The 22660-nt window shown below is 37.5% G+C and overlaps 1 protein-coding gene across 6 annotated transcripts in view; it reads left to right on the top strand.

Annotated features, from left to right (window-relative positions):
- The first annotated feature begins 1981 nt into the window (after window positions 1-1981).
- nup214 (nucleoporin 214) overlaps window positions 1982-22660 on the top strand; it is a 29597-nt gene continuing 8918 nt past the window's right edge. For 3 of the 6 annotated variants that reach the window (XM_041969908.1, XM_041969906.1, XM_041969911.1), the window contains exons 1-29: window positions 1982-2164; window positions 2971-3166; window positions 3787-3941; window positions 6456-6654; window positions 6734-6804; window positions 6892-6955; window positions 7185-7288; window positions 7875-7984; window positions 8080-8146; window positions 8566-8689; window positions 11410-11568; window positions 13223-13661; window positions 13756-13883; window positions 13981-14069; window positions 15031-15117; window positions 15792-15941; window positions 16488-16646; window positions 16769-16872; window positions 16971-17150; window positions 17234-17316; window positions 17405-17491; window positions 17671-17982; window positions 18131-18298; window positions 18608-18719; window positions 19260-19323; window positions 19997-20066; window positions 20336-20420; window positions 20928-20980; window positions 21069-22595. In XM_041969908.1, the coding sequence (XP_041825842.1) occupies window positions 2123-2164; window positions 2971-3166; window positions 3787-3941; window positions 6456-6654; window positions 6734-6804; window positions 6892-6955; window positions 7185-7288; window positions 7875-7984; window positions 8080-8146; window positions 8566-8689; window positions 11410-11568; window positions 13223-13661; window positions 13756-13883; window positions 13981-14069; window positions 15031-15117; window positions 15792-15941; window positions 16488-16646; window positions 16769-16872; window positions 16971-17150; window positions 17234-17316; window positions 17405-17491; window positions 17671-17982; window positions 18131-18298; window positions 18608-18719; window positions 19260-19323; window positions 19997-20066; window positions 20336-20420; window positions 20928-20980; window positions 21069-22595 (5188 nt within the window). In that variant the 5' untranslated portion in view covers window positions 1982-2122. The remainder of the gene's footprint in view (window positions 2165-2970; window positions 3167-3786; window positions 3942-6455; window positions 6655-6733; window positions 6805-6891; window positions 6956-7184; window positions 7289-7874; window positions 7985-8079; window positions 8147-8565; window positions 8690-11409; window positions 11569-13222; window positions 13662-13755; window positions 13884-13980; window positions 14070-15030; window positions 15118-15791; window positions 15942-16487; window positions 16647-16768; window positions 16873-16970; window positions 17151-17233; window positions 17317-17404; window positions 17492-17670; window positions 17983-18130; window positions 18299-18607; window positions 18720-19259; window positions 19324-19996; window positions 20067-20335; window positions 20421-20927; window positions 20981-21068; window positions 22596-22660) is intronic. The other 3 variants (XM_041969912.1, XM_041969909.1, XM_041969910.1) reach the window with 2 other exon arrangements.

Below are 22660 nucleotides of genomic sequence, written 5' to 3'. Positions count from 1 at the left end.
TTTATTGTGCTATTTCTTTTGTCTCTGTTGGTTTGTGCTGTAAGAGCTGAATGGCTACCTTTAGTGCTGACTCCAGATATTCTATACATTGAAGAACATGTAGAATAGTTCTTTGCAAATTGTGATATATTTACGATTAAGATATGCATGAATGCAAACTGGCAGAGATGCTAATTGGAGGCAACACATTGGTGCCACTCTACATTTTATATGAAAGCTTTCAAATTAGAAATATATTCAGTTCTGCAAGTTTTCTGCCAAACATAAATTTATGTCATGAGGACATTTAATATGAATAATATTGAAGTTTATAAGTTGCTGAACAGTTCGTTTGTCTTGCTCCAGTCCATGGCCAGGGCCAACAGACATTTAAAAGAGAGGGATTGTCTGTTTTTGTACTGCAGTCTAAAGTACTGTGACAATAAGGAAAATCACTTTGCAGATTAAAAAAGACAGGATCAGAATAGCACCTTCAGCTTTGGGCCTCTGTGTATAAAACAGGAGGAAATTACTGAAAACAATGTGTGTTAAAATGTCATATGTGTTTTTGTATATAGGAGGACCCAAGTGCAGGCTGTTACATGCCAGTGATATTTTAAAAATAAATGCTGTGCAGTTATTGGAAGTCAAACAACATAAATACAAATCAAATGATGCACTCGGCAGAAACAAAGCTTGCTTATTATGAGGGTCAATGCATAATAGAGAGAAAGAAACTGATGAAGCAGAAAACAATGAAAAACCTGGGCATATAGAGTCTGAATATACTGATACTAATATGGTGTATGTGTGGTCGTAACTAAAACCATAATCAGGTATGAGAGAACAAGACAGAAAAAAAAAGAAAAGAACAACGGAACAGATTCTTTTTTTCAAAGTTTTCAAATTTTTTATTTGAACAAATGACAAATTTTAAAAACAGGAAAACAAAAGGAATATTCAAAAGAAGGAAAAGTAAAACAAGATTTGTTTAAAGGGAGTGAGAAGAAGCCAACGCTTATTCAATCCCACCTCGTTAGCCGCACACCATTCACTGCTTTCAATGTATTTCATAATATACTAATATATCGAAAGAACTTTGTATCAATGTTATTATTAATATTATTATTTGAAATGTATTTTATGGAAAACCCCTTGAGATGCAGCATCTCATTTTCAAGGGGGTCCATGAAACAAAACAAACACCACACAATACAAACAGAGAGATGACACAAGATAACACAAGAAAACATAATACAATACAAACAAAAAGAAAAACAACTTTAGAACAACTTGCTTACCCATCACACAATTGTCAAGTTATAGGAGTTAAAAAAGTAATATATTAATAATAATAACAATAATTATTATTATTATTATTACTATTATTATTATTATTATTATTATTACCCATAACAAATGTGTGTGTGTGTGTGTATATATATATATATCTATATCTATATATATATATAGATATAGATATATATCTATATCTATATATATAGAATATATATAGATGTTTTAGAACAGCATGTAGAAGTACATTACAGGCTGCATTACTGACTACGTTTACCCAAGAGAAGGTCAGTTAAAAGTAATTATATCATGATCTGGGTGAGTACTCGATTCTGATTGGCTGGAGGGTGCCCATTAAAAAGTGATAAGTGATAAAATATATATATATATATATATATATATATATATATATATATATATATATATATATATATATATATATATATATATATATATATATATATATATATTCACATTCACATAGGCAGAAAATCTAACTTGTTACCTGATGCTGGTGATAAAAATAAATAAAATCAAATAAATTCTTGCGACGATTAGTTGTTTATATGAGTCATTTAGTTTTTTTCTGTTGCTTTCTGTCTATAACGCAAGTGTATACATCGCAGGGCCCATACCCTCATCGTTAAGAAAGTTTTGGTGGAGATCGATTTTGCGGTCTGTTCTGGCATCTACTTTTCATCCTTATTTTTTCTGTACGACAAAACCGCGCGGCGTGTGTTAAGCTGTCCTGATGTGAGTCGTTTGAACTTCGTCCTAGCTACACACTGATAGGAAATAAAGGAATACAAGAGATCTTCACAGAAGACACCAGCTTCTGTCCTTTAAAATGAGTGACGATACAGATTCCCCTCCCGAGAGGGAAATGAAGGTAGACTCTTACCAACTACAATTTGTGTTGACAGGCTTGTGTAGCATTTTGAAACTACTGCGTCAGTTCGTCTTCTGTAGCGATTACTAGCTTAGCTTAACTAGTTAGCTAGCTGTTCGAGTTTTAAGTTTCAGTATAGTTGATTATAAACCCTTTACACAAGCGCATTAAACATTTACACAATTAAAAGTGAAATACCTTAGTTAGAGTTTTAAATTTCACACCTGAAAGCTAGCAGAAGAACTTTAGCCAAGGTTTTTAGCCAGATATGCTAGCACTGTAGCAGTTAGCATAATAATAGGATCTTTAGTTGAGCGTTCTTATGTCAAGCAATTGAACGTTACCTGACTGCATTTGTAGTTAATATAAATTGCTAATAACAACGGTCAGATAGTAGATATGATAAAAAAAAAAAATGCTAACCTATCCTTTAATGCTACACACAGTTTAAAACGTTTGGCTGGGATATGAGCCTTCCAAGTGTACAGGAAATGTCTTTCAGCATGTTTACAATAATTTTTTGCCAGATTGAGGAGTGTGTTGAAGACAACGTAGAACAAAATACGTTTAAAGAGACACGAGTGGTCCCTCATGTTTCATGCTTGAAACATGGAATCATATTTAAAAAAAAAACAAAAAACAAAACGTGTTTTTTATGTTCAGGATTATTTTAATTAAAGAAGAAACAAATCTTTCATTAAATGTTTCCTTTTCTGTTGTTCCGTTTTCTTTAGAGTCGACAGCCAGGTATGGTTAGCTGATATAATGGACCACCATGAAGTAACAGTCCTTGTTTTTCATTTTAGGATTTTCAGTTTCGTCAGATGAAGAAAGTACAAGTTTTTGAGCCTTCTGAAGACTTGCCAAGAGACAGATCTAGTCTGCTTACCATCTCAAACAAATATGGTTTAACATTTGTGGGGCTTGACACAACATTTAAAGTATATTTAACTCAAGATATTCTGGCTGCTGATAAATCTGATGGCAACTCCTACGAAATAGGTAAGAACATGAATATATATGTTTGAATCAGCATTTTTGTCTTTTGAGTTTTGTTCAGTGCCGTTGTGTTATTGAATGATGAAAAAGAAATCCTCTTAAGGTAACTTCACACTGCAATTTTGGTTGTCATATAAGTAAATGGCAACCCACATTGTATGACAGATATGATTATCCTGGTTACACTTTGGCTGTTGCAACTCAATCAAATTTGCCAATTTCAAATTGTATTTAGCTCACTTTGTTTGTGTTCACAGCCATGTTTTGGTTTTATACAATAACCAGTGTTTTGTTTTTCAAGCCCTTACTCTTACTACATTCTTGTGGGCTGGTGAGTACATGTAGATTGTAATGGCAGGCACACTCCAGGCTAATAGTCCAACATATCTGACATTATCAGTCATTTGTTTTTGTGTTTGGATGCAAAACCACATCAGAGGTGGTCTTTTATGCAGTTTCACTGCCTGATATAGGACTACATTCTTTTATTTTTTTTTTCCCACAATCAAGGATATGCTGACGGTCCTTTCACCTTGATCCTCTTTTATATGGCACAGCCAAACATCGCACAGTTTGTAACCTCTTTTTACTGAAATTAACAAAATTTTTCCTATGTCTTTTAGTCAAATGGACACCAGCGCTGGCTGAGGTAACTGTGGAACTAAATCTGCACCACTTGGCTCTCAGTTGTGATGAACTCACGTTGTCAGTGTGTGGCATTTCTGAGGAGGCAGGTTTATCCCTCACGTTCTATGATGTCCGCACCTTCATGAACAAGGTAACGGTTTTAGTGCTTATTTCATCATTGTTTTTAATACAAAAAAGGGCTGGCAAGGCAAACATGAAGAGTATGGTCATGTATGGTGCTGCTATTGGTTTTTAATTTTTATTTTTGAAAAAATTTATCCAACAGAGACTAATCATAAAAACAGTATTGCATTAAAATGAAAAGACAGTTGCACTGTATATGAGACATAAAGCCTTGGCTGGTCTGTAGGCTTGTCTCAGGTTAGGTGAAACATTTCAAAGCAGGCAGAGAAACTAACAAAGTAATGACAGCACCACACAGAGAGCACACTGGAAGAATTATCGAAACTACAACAAATGAGTAGCACAGATAAAAAAATTGAATAAAAAAGTATAAACTAGTATTATGTGCTGTTCAAACCAGCATATTTCAATGTTTACAGATTTGCCCTCATGGAAGCCAGTCTTTTATCTGAGAGCTGAAAGCTTTTAAGATTGTTTTCATTTTTATTCCTGTTAACAAAGTATTCCAAATCTGTGGACTTCCAAATAAAAAAGATTACCCAAGTGTTGGTTTATTCCCTTCTGATTTACAAACTCATTATCTGCTTTGCTTGCAATGACTCATGTGCTGCTAAATTAAAAAAAAATAATAACAATTTGAGTGACTAGCTTCAGAGCAAAGCTATTGACAGGTTTAAGCATCTATTTTATGAATAAGATATTGATCAGTTAATCAAAGCTTATTGTATTAGTAGCTGGAATGTGCATGTCTAATCAACTAGTCAAAATTGGCGCTCAAAATTGGCTGCTATTTTTAACAATTGACTGTGTCAACTTTGTTGTAGCTGAACGCTCATGTGAGTGTAGTGTTTAGTTTGCCTGTTAAATCAGCCGCTCCATAGAGAGAGGCTATAGCCTCTTGAAGCAACCAGCCGTGGTTCTATCCCAGCATCTCCCTGACCCAATTTCTCTTCTGCTTACTGTACAGTGTCACTAGAGCACACAGACTGTTTAAAAAACTACACAAACAAAATAAAAAACATTTTTGTGCAGAGTACACACATTCTAACAACAGCATTTCACACTCTTTTTACAATTTCCCTTTAGGGATAAGGTATTTTTCATTTCACTATTGATGGTGTCATGATGACATCACGGCTTGTCAACTTATCTATTTTAATTGGCCTGACTAGTTCAAAAATCACTCAAAATGGCCATCCCTTAATAGTAGTTATTCATTTCATATCACTAAAGTTATCTAGTAAACAATTGTTCAAATCAAAATAGTGATTAAAATAATGAATGCCATTGGGGAACCTACTGATCAGCGGAAATAAGTCATACTCTCCCCTTTTTATCTTTGGTTCTGCATTGTCAAAGTAAGGCAAGGCAAGTTTATTTTTATTGCACATTTCATGTAAAAGACAATTCAAAGTGCTTCACATAAAAGGTGGAGGAAGCAGTAACATTAACACAAACTTTAAAAGAAATAAAAAGTTAAATAAAAACAGAAAGAAAAAAGCTAAAATAAAATAGATAAAATGCAAGAAATTAAGTTCCAGTGTAGGGACTTTAACAGTTGTTTTAATAAAAGGCAGCAAATAGGAAAGGTTTTAACCGTGATTAAAACTGCTGAGTTTCAGCAGACCTGCAGTTTTCTGGGAGTTTGTTCCACAAGTGAGGAGCTTAAAAGCAGAACGCTACCTCTCCACGTTTAGTTCTGACTCTAGATTTGACTCTCGTTGGTTTATAGTGAACAAGAAGATCCTGAATGTATTTTGGTCTTAAACCATTCAGTGCTTTGTAAACTAACAGCAGTATTTTGAAGTCAGTTCATTGATAGACTGGAAGCCAGTGTAAAGATCTGAGGACTGGAGCTATATGATCCCCTTTCCTGGTCTTAGTGAGGACTCGAGCAGCAGCGTTCTGGACTAACTGCATATGTCTGATGGACTTTTTAGGGAGACCTGTGAGGATAAATGCATGGACAAGTTTTTCTAAATCCTGCTGACTCATCAGTCCTTTAAACCTCGATTTGTTCTTTAAGTGATAATAGGCTGACTTCACAATTATTTTAATACATTGGCTAAAATTCAGGACTGAGTCCATGACTACTCCCAGGTTTCTGGCTTTGTTGTAAGTTTCGAACTTGGATGTTTAAAGCTGAGTACTGACTTTTAATCTTTCTTCCTTGGCTCCAAAAACTGTTATTTCATTTTAGTCTTCATTTAACTGAAAGACGTTCAGTTTTTAATTTGATTGATGCAGTTGATCCGAGTTTAGATCGGACTGTAGTCTCCTGGTGAGGTGGTTATGTAGATTTGTGTAGGTCCTAATAAGTAACAGTCTTGTGTGGTTGTAGTACACCCTTTCTTTTTTTTTATTTATTTACTTTATAACTATTTCCCTCCATGTGTTGTTCAGTTCAGTTTAACTGTGCAGCATTAAAACCGTTTTTTAATTTTCGAATGCTGATTGAATGGGATTTATATTTTCTGTTCAAGTATCCAACTATGTGTTTTATTTTATTTTTTCTTCCTAGGCAAGACCACAGAAGTTACCGTTTGCGTCCCTTCAGGCAGCTGTGCCCCCTGACACTTTAGTGCACGACCTGAAGTGGAATCCTGCTCAGGCGTCCATGTTGGCCGCCTGCTTGTCAGATGGCAGCATGATGGTTCTGGAAGTAACGGACGTTGTCAAAATGCAGGCCCAGCTACCCGCTTCAAGTGGCATCACCTGCAGTAAGTACAACTCATAACATTTTTTTATTGACGTGTTCCGTATAACAGGTGTGGCTCAGATGTTCCTTATTCAACACAGTTTGCTGGAGTCCAAAAGGAAAGCAGGTTGCTGCAGGAACAATGAATGCCACAGTCATTCAGTACACACCAGTAAGTATCCCTCATTCATAAAGATGAAAAGTTAAATTATTCTTGGTCTTGGAAAACTGTTACTAATTTTTCTCCTCTGTTCAAAAGGCGCTAGAAGAAAAAAAAGTTATCCCATGTCCACACTTTTACACCTCTGAAGAACCTGTCAAAGGTCAGATTGCAACTTTTGAAACTATTAAAATAAATAAGACATAAAATTAATTCCAGAATACTGAGCTGGTCTTCCTCTTATTGACATATTATTGTCAGTGAATAATGTTAGTGTTTCATGTAAAAAAAAAAAACATGGTTTCTTTTACAGAAGAACCTGAGTCATGGTGTAATGTCTGTGTACTTTTGTCCTTTGTGGCTGATGTTTCTCTTTCTGTTGTCCCCTGCAGCTCTGGATGTGCTCTGGTTGAGAACCTATGTGTTTGCAGTAGCATATGCTGCTGCCGATGGATCTCTAGAGACCCCTCCTGAGCTAGTGCTGATTTCCCTCCCTGTGAGTACAGCAAGCATCTGTGGTCTGTTTGATTCACTTAATCATACGTGGATTTTTGTGAGGTAGCAGCAGTCTTCAGTTTCACAGCACCAAACTGAAGAAACAAATGCAGCAACTTGATCCTCTGCCAGGTTCTGTACTGTACCTTTGAGGAAGAGATGGTCTGCATTGCAGTGTTATTACATTTTTTGTGTGGTGTTGAATTTCACCTGACGTGCTGATTTTTGTTAGTTCTGTTATTTAAGTTGGATGCTTTATGCAAGTAACCACAAAGTGATTTATTTGTATTTGATGTAGCTTTATAATGCTGTTTAGTCACCACGTAAAACTTTTGTTTATATTAATTGAGTCATTTCATGTGTATTTGATTCACAGTTCAGAAAGTTTTCCTCAGAAGACCCTGAAAAACCTTTTTTAACACAAAAAAAGAGAAATTCATTCATTTGACATTGAGTTGGATGTTAAATGTCAGTGGGTCCTTTACTGGTGAAATGTGATAAGCAACCAACATATATCTCAGCTGTATAGTGAATTATCACTTGATAACAAATTTAGCTGTTCTTTTAATTTATGTATTTTCTTTTTGCAGAAAAAGGATGAAAAAGTGGAGACAAAGTATCTGAACTTTGGTGACAGTGTGTACGGCAGCTGCACTGAGCGACAGCACCACTATTTCCTAAGTCACATAGAGGACTGGTATGAATAAACACAGTTAATAGGCGTGAGATAAAACATGTCCTCCATTGCTTTAAATCTTTTGCTGTATAATTTAAACATTGTGTTAAATTCAGGGACCTTGTGCTTGCGGCATCAGCAGCTTCTATTGAGGTCAGCGTCATTGCCAGGCAAGATGACAAGGTAATTCATTTAGACAAAGCCTGAGAATGTTACATATGTAAAGCAGTGACTTTTGAATATAAGTAGAAATGATAAGGGTTGGATGAATTTAAATGCATCATCTGTCATGAGGTTTACAAAACAAGTGTTCAGAGTTTTTCCTACTCAGATATTTTGCCTTTTTCATTGTCTGCAGTTATAAAAATCTAACCCCCCAATACTGACCTACATTTCCCTAAGGCACAACCAATAATATCTCATATCTTCACTGGTTTGTGTTGCTGTAGGTTTTCTTTAATTAAAGCTGCTACTGATGGTAATCTTTATTGATGTAAAAATAGATTTAATTCTTATAAAATACTGAAATTATCTTAAATTAAAAGAAGAAAATGGAGTAATTAAAGATTGTGCCTTTTGTTAACTGTGTTGTCCCTTTTTAGATGTGGGAACTTTGGATCTTGGAGGATGCAAGTAGGGCTGAGCTTCCAGTAACTGAGACAAATGAAGATACTCTGCCCCTTGGCTTAGCCATAGACTACACCAGCCAGCAAGAGATCCACATCAGTAAGTATATTTGGCTTTCAGTCTACGGAGTAGAAGCTAATAACCAGAACTCAGAGATGGTTGGAATAAATGTTAAATGCTTTTATCAGTCTTGGTCTTGTCAAACATTCATTAAAACACAAGTACAGAGCAAGTTGGCTTACAACTGAAACAATCAGATTATTGAAGCCTTTTTATTTATTACAATTATATAAATCAAAACAGAGACTTCAAGTGAAAATAATTTCTTAAAATTCTGTTTAACTACTTTTCTTTGAAAAAAAAAAATGTAAAAGGCCGCACAGGATGCAGAAGTCCACCAAAAACTTGAAACAGAATTGATGTAGTTACACAACATGCATATAATATGCAAAAAGTAAGTTGAAATTAATCCTAAATTAATTAGTAACCCTCTCCACAAGATCATTTTGAAGCTCTTTAGAAAATAAGCTGGTTTAACAGAGAAAAAAAAGGGTGCTATGGCAAACACATTTCACCACTGATCACATTTTGAGTTTCAAATACTTATAAATACTTATTAAATACTTAATGTAAAATGTTTACGTATGCATAAAGTTTATTAGAATATTAAAGCAGGAAAAAAGTTATTTTTTCCACACATGTGTACAAAAATAACTCACAGTCATTACTCTCACAGCAGACCTAACATATCCAAATATTTAAATTTGTTAATGCAGCTAAATTACCCAATAAAGCTGCATGCTTTTTCTGCATGCATGATGTTTTTTTTCTGCATGTCTGATGAAGGTGGGTCTAACCTACTTTGGCAGAAATATGTTAAGCTAAATAGATGGAAATTATTTCCATCAGTTTAGCTTAACATTTTTCAGAAATGAATATATAATTTTTTTTATTTGAATGCTCCATGAAAAGGGGCTTCATCAAATGATCCACAGCAGAAGCCCACACGAGTCTTCTTTTTGCAGCTCTGATCAGCATCCAGCAGATATTGACTGTCTGCATTTGACTTGCAGCACTGGGCTGTGACAGCTGCTATACCATCACTTGAAAGACACATGATGATGCTCCTTTGTTCAGTAATCAAGTTGTTTCACATCATCCAGTCTTGAATTAACATACCCCCTTCCACCAGGCAAAAGTAAACTCTAGTTTTTGTTGTATTTAAGTTCTGTTTCATTACAGTTTATCTTTTGTACTGCATTTCATTTTCTCGTTGTTATAGTTTCAGAATGGTTTCTGTCAAGCACTCCCCTATTGATCAGACGAAGCTCAAATCATCAGGTTGCTGTGTGCATACAGCTTCCACTGCAGTGCTGTATTGCAGCGTGTGTAAAGAATAGTGATAAGCTACCGTCTAAGTGCGCTGTTTTATCTCAACTGGCCCAGTCTGCCAGACATTCATGTAGTGCTGCTGCTGTTGCTGTCTAGTCACATCTCTCCCCATTCACCTCCAAAACTCCCTCTACATTAAGAAGAGAACTTGCAGTTTGAGCAACATGATTGTAGCCTGATCAAAACCTATATATAGAGTGAAGCATTATGTTTGCTAAGCAAAGGGAGGGGTAATAAGAGCGTTATCTGTGGAAAAAAAAGAAATGTTCTCATTAAAATGACTCAGACAAGCTAGAGGACCAAAACAAACAACAAAGCCCAGACAATCTTTTAGCAGAATGCTGATGAGGTTTACCGTTCATCTCTTCGTCTGTTTTCTACCTTCCTACTTTTCAGTAGGACTTACTTCCCAGTAGTTGCTACAAATTGTCTTTTTTAAATTTTATTTGTTTTTCTTTGCATCACTCTTGATAAGATGTGCATTCTTATATGTAGACTGTTTATGCATATTTGTTTTTTTACAGTATTTATATCTGTTTTCTGTCTGTATATTTTGCTGACTTTTATTCAGTTATTTATATTCATGTTTGTATATTGGAAGCATTTTCACAGCACATGGAAGGGACATAAGTTTAAAAGAAATAGAGCATAAAGATAAAGATTATGCAAGTTCGTTAAACAGACGTACACTGAGAAAGAGCAGCATTTTTCATCAACTGAGTGTTACTGCCTCTTTTCCAATGTTTCTGAGGTGACGAGTGTCAAATCGACTAATGCATCTTTAATTTGGATCATGAGTCTTGATGTGTTATTTAAATGGTGGCTTAGACTAAATTTGGTTTATTGCCCATATTTCACTGGGAATTTTTGGAAAATGCAGAAAAGTGAGTGTGAGGAGCAGAAAAAGGATTGAGGGTTTGGCAGGAAAAGAACAGGACTGGGCTGTGTTTTACCAATTCAGGCTTCTTAAAATTGTTCTTGGTGCCTGTCTTAATTGAAGACTAGGCAAAAAGGACTAAGGTCAATGAAGTGGATGCAATTCTAACGTTCAGTCTTTGTGCATAAATGTTCTCAGCTTTTAGCACTTGCAATGACAAACAGCACATTGTGTTAATGAACAGAGTGAATGTAGAGTGCAGACACTCTTCATTTCGCTCATATGACAGTGTTTGTTGGAAGAACAGAGCTGATTAAAGTGCCAAATATTTTTTCTCAGTAATGCATGTATGTATGTACTGCAAAATCTTGGATGGGTTGCAATATATGAGGTGAGAAAATAAGACATTAAATTCAAATTTAATTTGAGAATTCAGCTTGGTTTCATATGTATATGGCAGCAATTTTTTAAAAATGTTTTAACAATGAATTGTGTAGAAGATGAATCGGTGTCTGCCTAACTTATCAACATTTTCTCCACTTTCATATAGCTGACGAAAAGACCCTTCCTCCAGCACCTGTAATGCTAATGCTATCCACAGAGGGATTACTCAGTCCGTTTGCTATGCTCAACTTCAATCCGGGGGTTAAGCAGCTAGTCACACCCTGTACTACCCTGGCCTTGGAAGGGGAGAGACTGCCAAAGCCAGGTGAGAAAACCAGTAAACAGGGTGGATAAGATGTTGCGAGGGCTGCAGAGCAGTGTTTGCTAATTTCCTTGCTGCAATGATGTTGCAAGCTATTGGCATATATTGGCATATTTACAGGGCTCCAGACTAACTTTTTTTACAAGGAGCACAGAGGCCCCTAACTTAAATGTTTAGGAGTGAAAGCAGAAAATTTAGGGGCGCACACTGAAATGGCCTTGCAAAGCAAATATTCACATTTCCTCTCATTTTCACTGTATTAGAGATAAATACACAATAATAATAAATTCAGAAATTACAATGTTTACACTGCACATTTTATTTGTGCAGCAGTTGACATAAAAAAAAATAATCTTACTGGCCGCACTAATACAAAACAAGAAGACATAGAACTTGTCAAATCAAATCAGATTTGATTTGATTTTCACTTTGTAGTTGAAGCAGAATGGCAACTTTGTCACCATCATCCCCCAACGGGCATGGTATGACTTGTCCATGTAGTTCCTGGAAATAAACAGCTTCAGGGACTGATGCTACTCTCCAGCCACTGTTCCCAACTCCTCCATAAGAACAGTAGCTATTGGCTGTCCTAAAAGTCGCTAGAAGTTGCTAATTAGCATAATCAGCCTAGTACATATAGTTGTAATGGATGTTGCCATAGAGAGGGATGTCGTGTGAAAGACAAAAATTGATAAAAAGACAACCTAAAAATGTTTAGAACAGCAAAATAAATTTAAGTGTATTTTGTTTTGTAATTAGGAGTCTGGAACATCACATCACTTTTAACTTTTTAAATATTTTTGTCCACACACTACATTAATAGACATTACTCTGACTGCAAACCTGCGCAGGATCATCTAGCAGCAGCTTTGTACGTTTCATTTTCAGCCTGGTCATGAAGCAGAGGTGAACGTCGTCTGCTCTGAATGCAACTGCTGCTGCTGCAAGACCAAGCACAGCACAGCACCCGCTTCTCATTGGGATGAGAAGACTACGTTCATTCACGTCAGCCTCCAAAAGTCTCCGATAATACCAGAAAAAGTCGCTAGATTTGTCGGTAGTCGCTTAAAAAAGCCGCTAGAGGGGTCTGAAAACTCGCTAAATATAGCGACAAAATCCCTAAGTTGGCAACACCGAGGAATAATAAATTCCCCCAAGACCCGCCTATTTTCACACATAAACCAATCACAGTGCTCGTTCGTCCCCGATCACACACACATTTGCTGTTATGTGTTTTGTTGGTGTTTGTCTCCTTTTCTTGTATTGAAGTTAGTTAGAGTTGGCTAACCAGCAGCTAATTTGCGCATTACTGTGAGCTACTGGGCTTAGGAGGGAAGCGACAAAATAAATTCAGTTATAACTACTACAAGAAAAAGACCGGCAAATGTATTGGCCGCCATTGCATGAGTAGATGAAAAATTCACTCGCACTGTTTCACATTTTAGTTGCAAAATGCGACCATTTGGTCACAGTCTGGAGCCCTGATTTAATGCATCTGAAGGCAGCTGTTAGTGTTTAAATGTTTTTAACTGGATATGTGGCTGTCCTTTTGGCTAGGTTTAAACTACCAGTTTGAACAATGCAAGCCGTGCTTAAGGAGAACAGTAAATCAACTTGTATGAGATTCAGTGACGAGGAATTTCATTTCTGTTCACAGGTTCGTTGGCAACCCAACCACCTAAAATTGCTGCTTCAATTACCCCTACCCCAGCAGCATTTTCAAACATTGGTGCTCCAGTTGCTTCCATTTCTTCAGCTCTGGCTGCTTCTTCCTCCACTGCCCCATTCAGCATCATCCCTAAAGCTCCTGTGTCATCATCCTCATCAGCTTTTACTTTCTCAATCCCAACTACCTGCTCTACAACCTCTGCTCCTTCAGCTTTCTCTCTGGGGGGATCTGCAGTGTTTGGCTCAGGATCCTCAGGGTTCTCTTTTGCCGCCAAGCCTCCCTCTGACACTCCCACTGCACCTTCAGCATTTTCTTTTAACACTGCTCCCATCAAAGCTCCAGTGGTGTCAGTCCCAGTTCCAGCTCCGGCACCAAAGAGCCTTGCTGCTGCCTCACCACCTACAGTGAAACTTAATCTAAATGAGAGGTACTGACCTGTATATTTGATATTTTGACAGAGATTTGGAACTTATTATTCATATAAATACAAATGTAAACAAATAATTTTGTGGTTTCTTAAGGTTTTCAGCTGTGGAAACTGCAGCACCAGCTTTTACTTTTAATTCGTCGCTGCCCAAATCTGTTGTTTCCAGCTCCAGTACTTTGACTGCACCTCCACTTTCAGCCAATAAGCCACCAGCAGTTTTAGGTAAGGAAGTCTCCTATGAACAAGTTTGTAAATCATATTTTTATATGTTATATGTTATAAAAACATTATGATGCATTATTTTATTATTGTTTCTCAGCCCCAGTGCGCCATGTTCAGACCAACATACCTACTACAGTTGCCCAGAAACCTGCTCCTGCTGCGCAGACACGTGTTCAAGCTCCACAGGTATGACCCGTTTGATGTGAACAAGTTTCACTTTTAAGTTAGCTCAGAAACACATCAGCTGGGTTTAACTAAACGTTCCCCTAAACAGGAATTAGACTGGAAAAAAAAAACTGATGGCTTTAAAATATTTTTTAATTTAATTTCATTAGCAACATTGGATCACATTTAGAAAGATATATTTATCATAGTGAAATACATTTTCAGTTCTCTGGCAGGTGTAAACTATAAGACTACTACTTAAGAAAGAAGAAAAAGAACTGACATTTCTCTTTGTCCGTCAAAACTCCTGCAAACGGGAAATGGTTTTACTGGGCTGTTAGCTGAGATTCTGGACTTTCTGTGGATACCACGTTTATAGTTACATTTACAGAAAACCTGATGTTAACCCTTAACTCCTGGCACCGGAGTGGAGAGAGAGTAGAGAATTTATAGGCAGGAAATCTGGATAGTGAACAACTAAAAATGCATGGATGGAAATTATTGGGCATATTGTGAATATTTATCTCTCCTTACCATTTAGAAGCTGTGAGATTTTAATCCTGCTTTCTGTCTGTTCACCTGATGGCTGATATTTTTCAGATATGGTTCCTTCTTTGTTTAGAAGGAAGCAGCTTCACAGCTTTAAATTCATCCTGCTGACCTTTTTACTTTTTGAAAGGTTCATCCTTTTTAATTGATATGATCATCTGACACTGTGCTGCCTTCTCAGTGAGAATAAGAGCATTTCATTTCATGTGTGTAAATGTGTGTCTGCTTCACAACCAGTACTTATGATGCGTGTTAATGATCAGTTTTCACAAACTGATCAGTTTACTTTACACCTGAGTTGTAAAATTTTATTTAGGTGTAATATATGAGGAGAAATTAAGTTAAATGTGGTTAGTTGTGTTCAGGTGTAAAACATTAGAGAAAAAAAAATTTAAATACCTGTGTGTTTTGAATTATTTTTTATTTCTTGTAGCAGGCAGCAGTCAGTGTCAAGGCCCTGGAGAAACAGCTTCAACAAAAGAAAGACTCTGATCCCATCATGACTGGTATTTTGGAGGAGGTATGAGATATTATCAAATCAATACTGGAGATTTATGTAGTGTTTACTTTTTGCACATTTGATTCCCATTTATATCTGCCCTGCAATTGTCTGAATTTGCTTTTGGCCCTCTGCCACTCATTGGAAGAGCGCTTATCCTTCAAGAAAGCAAGACTTTGTCCTTTAGGATATGGAAAGTAGCCAAGACTTGTCCAAAAAGTCACTGGCTTGGTCACTTTGTCACCCTTTTCTGAAAGGGTAACAACAAAGGGCATCAGCAAAGCTGCTTAGTTGGCAGAAATTCCCAGTAGTGTTAAGTTTTGTTTAGTTTTCTTAAATTGGAAGAGCATAATAAATATATATCTTATTCATATTCTCATTCAGGTGTGCCTTAAATATTTACATATGTAAAATGATGTCCATGTTACACATTTTACAGCTTTACTGGTGCAACAATGTAGTCAGCTGTTTGAAACTGCTGCTGTAGTAGTTACCAAGTGTTTAGAAAGGACTTGGAAAAATTGCACATGTTGTTGGAGGATTTCCTATATTTTAATGGAACTTATTGCCGAATAAAGATGGTAAATTAGGCTGCCATGTAACACACAAAATGTGTGCGTGACATGTGTTGAAATGTGTCTTGAAAAACCTCAAATGGTTTATGATTAACCACATTACCTGCGGTTGTCTGTTAGATTGCTCATTTCCAGAAGGAGTTGGATGACCTTAAAGCACGGAGTGCAAAAGCCGACTTTAAGGTTGGGACTACCGAAGAGATGAAGGAGTTGAGAAAAGAGTCAGAGGATCTCCACATTTTCACCCTGGAGATTAAGGAAACTACAGAGGTAACACCATGTTTGAAAAACTAGAAACTGAGGCTGTGAACAAGAGCTCACTCACCAGACAAATCTTAACCCCCACATCTGCCTCTAACTCAATGCTGAGATCTAGGAATAACAAAATCACTGTTAGTTTACAGTGTTGTCATATTCATTTAAAATATCACGAGTCCCATCTTGTCCTTGAGACTGTAAATATATTTTCAGTGATCATTTTTATTATTTTGGGGGGGTTTGCATTTTAACAAAAGAGTGCACTATGAAGCCTGTGTTATGGCTTTCTTCTTTTTACTATTTAGTTTTAAAAAAAATGTGCCAAAAAGAGTTTAGTGGAGACTGCTGGATATTGTATTCAGAGTATTTATTATAGTGTATGTAAGGTCATTATAGTCCCAAAAAATGGTTGAAACAACTGGCTGTCATGTAGAGGACAACAGCTAAAAGATCACTTTTTATATTCATCTTCTTTTGATTATATTAATTTAAAATTACTAGGCTGCTAAACCTGTTCAGACCTCTCATCAAACCTTTTGTTTTCCCTTTGATTTTAAGTCGCTCCATGGGGACATTGGCACACTAAAGACCACCTTGCTGGAGGGCTTTGCTGGGGCAGAGGAAGCAAAGATCCAGAGTGAGCTGAGCAAAGACAGAAATTACAGACAGTTGTTGTACAAAAGACCTCTGGATCCACGCAGCGAGGAACAGCTCAAGGTGAGAAATGGAAGAAAAGATGACGCAAGCAGATTTAGCAAGAATGAATAATGAATCACCTGCATGTTCACAGTATCTTCCTTTATTGTTCTGTCTGTTTTGTTTTGGTTTTTTTTTATCAGGAAATCCGCAGGCTGTACCAGTATGTCACGTTTGCTGTAGAGGATGTTAATGATGTCTTGGATGTGGAATGGGAGAAACACCTTGAGAAGAGGAAAAAGCAGAAGTGAGTCTAAAACATTAACCCCGCTAAAATTCTAAGTATCTGGTCAGGACAATATTGTATATTGTACATTACTTATCATTTCCATCTCTTCCTCACAGACACATGGTTGTACCTGGGCGAGAGGGTCTCTTCACTACACTTTCCAACAACCTGTACATCATCAACCAGCAGAAGAACAGACTGGATCAGTTGGTTCACGAGCTCACATCACTGCGACTCTACAGCAAAGCACCTACTCCTACTATAAACCAAAATACTGCAAGAGCAACAACAGCTGGGTATGGGCTGGTAAAAAATAGGGCTGAAGTGGCAAATTGTGACAAATAAAAGCCTTGTAAAATATCTTATCTATTTCTTTTAGTTTGGAAAATGAGCTTGAGAGTTTAAAGGACTCGCTCATGAAAGCTAGACTGGATACTACCCCTCCAAAGACTAAATCTTCAGGTATATTAATCTTAAAAATCTTAATATAAGATGGCAAAATATATTGCGTTTGTGAAGTTTGACATTTTAACACCAGATATTTGTACAGCAGTCAAGATATCGCCAGCTAAGCAGTCGCAACTGCGCAACTTCCTCTCAAAGGGACAGATGCCTCCTGTGCGCTCAACTGCACCAGGTACATCAAATGGTTAAAGATTAAAATATATCTAAGCTTTCAAAGATCTTGGCAAATAAAGTTTATTGTCAAGTAAAGAATCCATAAATAAAGCCTAAAAGGAAATGTTTTTTAAATCTAAGCAAACTTTATTCTAATATTTTGATAATTTAAATCTTTTTATTTTATTTCTCTTCCAGCCAACCTGTCTCGTTCAGCCTTTCTTTCACCTAAATATTATGAGGACCTGGATGATGCGAGCTCAACATCCTCCCTTTCTCAGTCCCTTGACCCTCACCCGCCTACCTTGGAGCTGGAAGAAGAGGAGCTGCAGCCACTTCAGCCCCTTCCCATGACTGCCGTGGCTCCAGCACTGACTGCTCCCCGCCACCTAACGGTGGTGAGGACCCCCTCTATCCAACCAGGCTTTGGAGCCATCCAGTCCACCCCTCTAACAAAAATTCCATCGGTACCGGGTATGGGCTTTGGAATTAGCCCTATTGCTAGCCCTAGTAAGTAAATCATACCAACTATTCATATGTAGATCTTCAAAGGCAAAGTGAGGCTTTGTTTGTTGTTTGGTTTTATGCATTGTGAGGTGGTTCAGCTTCTCAACTCTTGAAAACTGCTTTCTTTCACAAAGTTCTCCTAATATTTCAGTTCCAACCAATAAAATCAACCTCAGCGGTGCTGATAGCACTGCACTTGCCACAAAGACGGTAAAGCATGGAGCACCGCCAACAGAGAGAGCCATACCTGTCACCATCCCTGCTCAGCAGGCTGCAGCTACTGCTGCTCTGCGCAGACAAATGGCCAGTCAAAAGACAGGTAGGAAGAAAACGTTAAAATGAACAAAAAACATTTACTTATTAACCTGGTTTTCATCATTTTTATTGCTGTACAGTGAAAATACATTATTATACCCCTTTTTAACCACCAGAGGGAGACACAGTCTTTGAGGCTAAAGAATATAACAGACATAAACCTTTGTTCAAATCATCATGAAATTGCTGTATTTCTGATACCAACCTTTATGTTATTATATTATTTATTATATTATATTATTTGACTCATTTGTTTCATTTCATATGTACAATTTATGTGTGAAATACTCAAATGCTTTTGTTTGCGTTCCAGCTGTTGTTAGTACCTCTTTGACAGAGTCCACTTTGAAGACTGTTCCCCAAGTAGTCAATGTTCAGGAGCTTAAGGAAAAAGGGCCACCTATGCCAGTTTCTTCCATCGTCAGGTAAAAACTAAAATGATATGGCCTCCGTGCAATCTAATCTGAAGAAGAGACAATTTCTGGCTTAAAATTGTGACTTGTATATGATTCTTATGAATCAGAATTTTAACTACTGCTCTAACATTTATAGCTGATCCAGTGTTAGTCCTAATTCCATTAATGCAGACTTTGAACAGAAATTGTGGACACGTACACATTTATTTTAGATCACGTTTCTTTTTGGTTGATTAACTAGTCATATTTACGTTATTTAAAAGCATATTAAAAACAAACTAGTTATTAGTGCATGTGGTATTTTCACTTGTTTTAGACAGTATCTGGGTGCTACTTTTAGGTAAATTAGACTTGGTTTCCTTTGCTTGATAATTAACCAGTTCAATCTCAGACAAAGCCAAAGTAAAGAGCAAGAAATCACATTTCTGTTGTCCATGTAAGAGGTTGTCACCAATATATTTTGAAACATGAACATCTAATTTAATTTAATACAGCTTAGCAAGATATTTGAGTAAATTCTGCTCTTCCTCCTCTGTTGACTTTTCCCAGCTCTTCAGTGCCAGATCCCACAGCTCAAGCATTTGCAGCAGTTTCTACCAACCAGGTTAAGCGAGTGAGTATGACCTGTTATTCACTTCACTTAGTGTACGTCATCGTTCCATTTGTGTGTAGCTGTCATCTATGTGACACTTGTTAGTGTTTTTAAATGCACTCAAACATCAAATATTTTTGTAAACAGAGTAGTAGGTTAAATAAATGTCAGCATATGCACTTTTTTGTGCATTAAGAATTCCCCCAAATAAAGGGCTTTGGTCTGTTTTCAGCTGTTTGTGTGCTACTACTTAAAAACTAAAAATTCAACTTTGCCCCGTGTTATTGAAGCCTTTTTTCCCCCCATAACTTTAAAGAACATTTAGCGAGTGAAAAATCGCAGATTGCTGACAGTTTGGCATCTGAAGGACAGAGTCTTAACTGCATGGGTGAGAAATGTCTCAGGTCTCTCCCACATTGATGCTACAAATTGCAGTTGGTTGACAGGGGAACTCCTCATACAAATCTAGTTCTTGTACAGGTCCAAATCCCCTTTAGTAAGAATAACCCAAATGTCCTGATGTAATGCAATACAATCTGCTTCTAAATCTGCCTTGATATTAGCTTAGTTCATTTAAGCTGTAACCTGTAGAAGCATGTTCAAAGAAACCTGAATGATATACTTTAATAGCTTGCAGAATTGATTGCTATTACATTAAATTGAGCTATAATTGTATGTAAACCAATCTCTGCAGAATAATGCCCCAGGTATCCAAAAGATGGCCACTGAAAGTACATCCATCCCACAAACAGGTTTTGTGTTTGGTAAGTATTGTTGAATATACTTTGAGCATATTCAGAAACAATGAAATGTTTGGACTTGTCTGCACTTAAAAGATTAATTTAAAGGTGTTTCTGTGCTATTCACTAACTGAAGTAATGTAGTTACCCCTTATCTATTGCCCTGATCTGGTTACTCATTAACAAAATACAGTCCTGTCTACAACTTAATATCACTGGTTATAGGTCTGTAAAGTCTTCTAATCTAAATTAATGACACATTTATTGATTGTCATAAACATTTTGTCCTTAAGGTCAGCTGTCCAGAACAGATGTTTCTGTGATTCCCGCTAGCTCAGGAGAGCAAAACACCAACAAAGGTTTCTCCTTCGCTGCTGGGTGAGTTTAAGATTAATAGGAAATATTAAATATTTCTAGAAATATTCTGAGATCATCTGTGGTGGTTAAAATTATTTTATATATCATAAATACTTGAAGCAATAAATAATTATTTTGCATCTTGTTTTTGGGATGTGGAGAGTATAACCATATCCCATCAAGTTGGATTTGTTGCAACCTTGTTAATTGTTTATTGTCATTTGCTTGATCAGAAGTCATGATAACAACTGAAGTAATGTTATGTTTTTGTTTGTTTTTTTTTTTAAACCATTCTGAGATCCATAGTTTTGCTACCTCAGCCCACTTCTCCTTATTCTAAGAGCACAGGTGAAGAAGGTGTTTGTTTTGATTGTCAAGAAGTGTCACTGCTTCAATTTCCCAAATATAATTATAATGAAATCAAGCAGTTTGAATAAAAACCTTGAAACTATCTCCTCATATCAAAATAAAGAAGCCAAAGATAATTTAATTGTTGTGACATTGTGTCTTTAATGGTTGTCTTTGTAGGTCGACAGGCTTCAGTTTTTCTTCAGTCACACAAGGAGCTGGAACATCACAAGGTAAAAACAACACAGTAGCTTGATATGAAAACAGATATAAGATTGTTTTACATGTTTTCATAATTTTTTTGCCCTTATATCTCACCAGTGAAAGATGTGAATAAATTTTCCTTTGTTGGAAATGGCAAGGCAGTGTTTGGCCAGACTGTTGAGGATTCATTTTCGCTCACCTCAGAGTCCCCCTCCTCTGGCTTTGGCACTGGGTCTCCCACTTTAGCTCAAAACACATCAGGCGAAGCAGCTAAGCCCACCTCCACCACAACTGCTTTTATAACAGAGCCACATCCACCAAAAATAGTTGGAGGAGAGACACTGGGTAGTTTCTCTGGACTACGTGTAGGCCAGGGAGAAGAGGCCAAAGATTCCCCCACAATATCTGCATCTGCATTTACCTTTGGGGACACTGGACTTGGCAAGGGAGCACCACAGTTTAGCTTTGGTGTGGGTCTCCAAAAGTCTGCAGAAGATTTAACAACAGCAGATTTGTCTAAGGGGGCAACATCAGGCAGTTTATTTAAACCTCCTGAATCAAACACCAAGCCAACTTTCTCCGTTTCCCCATTCAGCTCAGCTCCCTCAGCTTTACCTACATCTTTCAGTAGTCTTCTTGCTGCTTCTTTAGAGTCATCGGAGGAACCAAAAGCTCCTTCACCATCATCAGAACCCACACCACCCCCTGAAAAAGAACCTCCTCTCGCTGAACCTGCTGTGGAAAGCACCAGTATTGCTGTAGCACCTCAGCCTGCAGTTGATGCAGTCACCACAGATATCACAGCAACCTCATCAACACCTGCAGCACCAACATCCTCGCCTCCTTTGGCCACAACTGCTTCTTCTCCAGACCCTCCTTCCACTATCACTGCACATGCTGAAGCAACCCCTCCAGCACCAGCCAATGTTCCCTCCACAGCAGAAGCCACCCCCGACCCCTCAGCTAATACTCCTGTATCCACGTCAGCTCAAACTGCTGCCACTGCCACACCTGTCCCACAGGTGGTCCCAGCAGCATTTCAGGTGCCCACTTCTGAAAAACCAGGCTCTATATTTACTCATTCTACTCCTGCAACAACAGACAACAGTTCTGTTGCAGTCACACCAGTTATCAACACGGCTGCTCCTGCAGCCACCACTCCCACCCCTACAGTTGTAAACAGTGCATCAACTACAGCCCCTAACACTGTGTTCGGGCAGCCTGCTGCCCCTCCTGCTTCCTCAGCCCCAGCTTCCTCAGGATTTGGCTCATCTGGCTTTGGTACATCAAGTGGAACTAGTTTCGGCAAATCCATGTTTGGTCAGATGAGTGGTTTTGGCCAGCCTGCCAGCAACACTGGAACATCTGGTGGCTTTTCTTTTACCCAGTCCACATTTGGAGCAAATTCTAGTAGTGCAACTACTGGAGGAGGAGGTCTGTTTGGTTCTGCTACTGCTAGCAACGCAAGTTCCTTCTCTTTTGGCACAAGCAATGCCAACACAGCCAGCAGTACTGGTTCAGGACTGTTTGGACAAAGTACAGCCCCAACATTTGGCCAGAGCTCTGGATTTGGACAAGGATCTGTGTTTGGAAGTAACACCACCACATCGTCCTCTTCCGGATTTAGCTTTGGACAGTCGTCAGGTGAGTGCGAGTTGGGATTTATTTGAGTTTAGATGTTACTTGTCTTCCTTTTTTAGTTTCTATTT

Source organism: Melanotaenia boesemani, chromosome 19 (genome assembly GCF_017639745.1).
Source record: "Melanotaenia boesemani isolate fMelBoe1 chromosome 19, fMelBoe1.pri, whole genome shotgun sequence".
Taxonomy (NCBI): Eukaryota; Metazoa; Chordata; class Actinopteri; order Atheriniformes; family Melanotaeniidae; genus Melanotaenia; species Melanotaenia boesemani.
The sequence above is the reverse complement of the archived record's forward strand: the minus strand, read 5'-3'. Positions and strand labels throughout refer to the sequence as shown.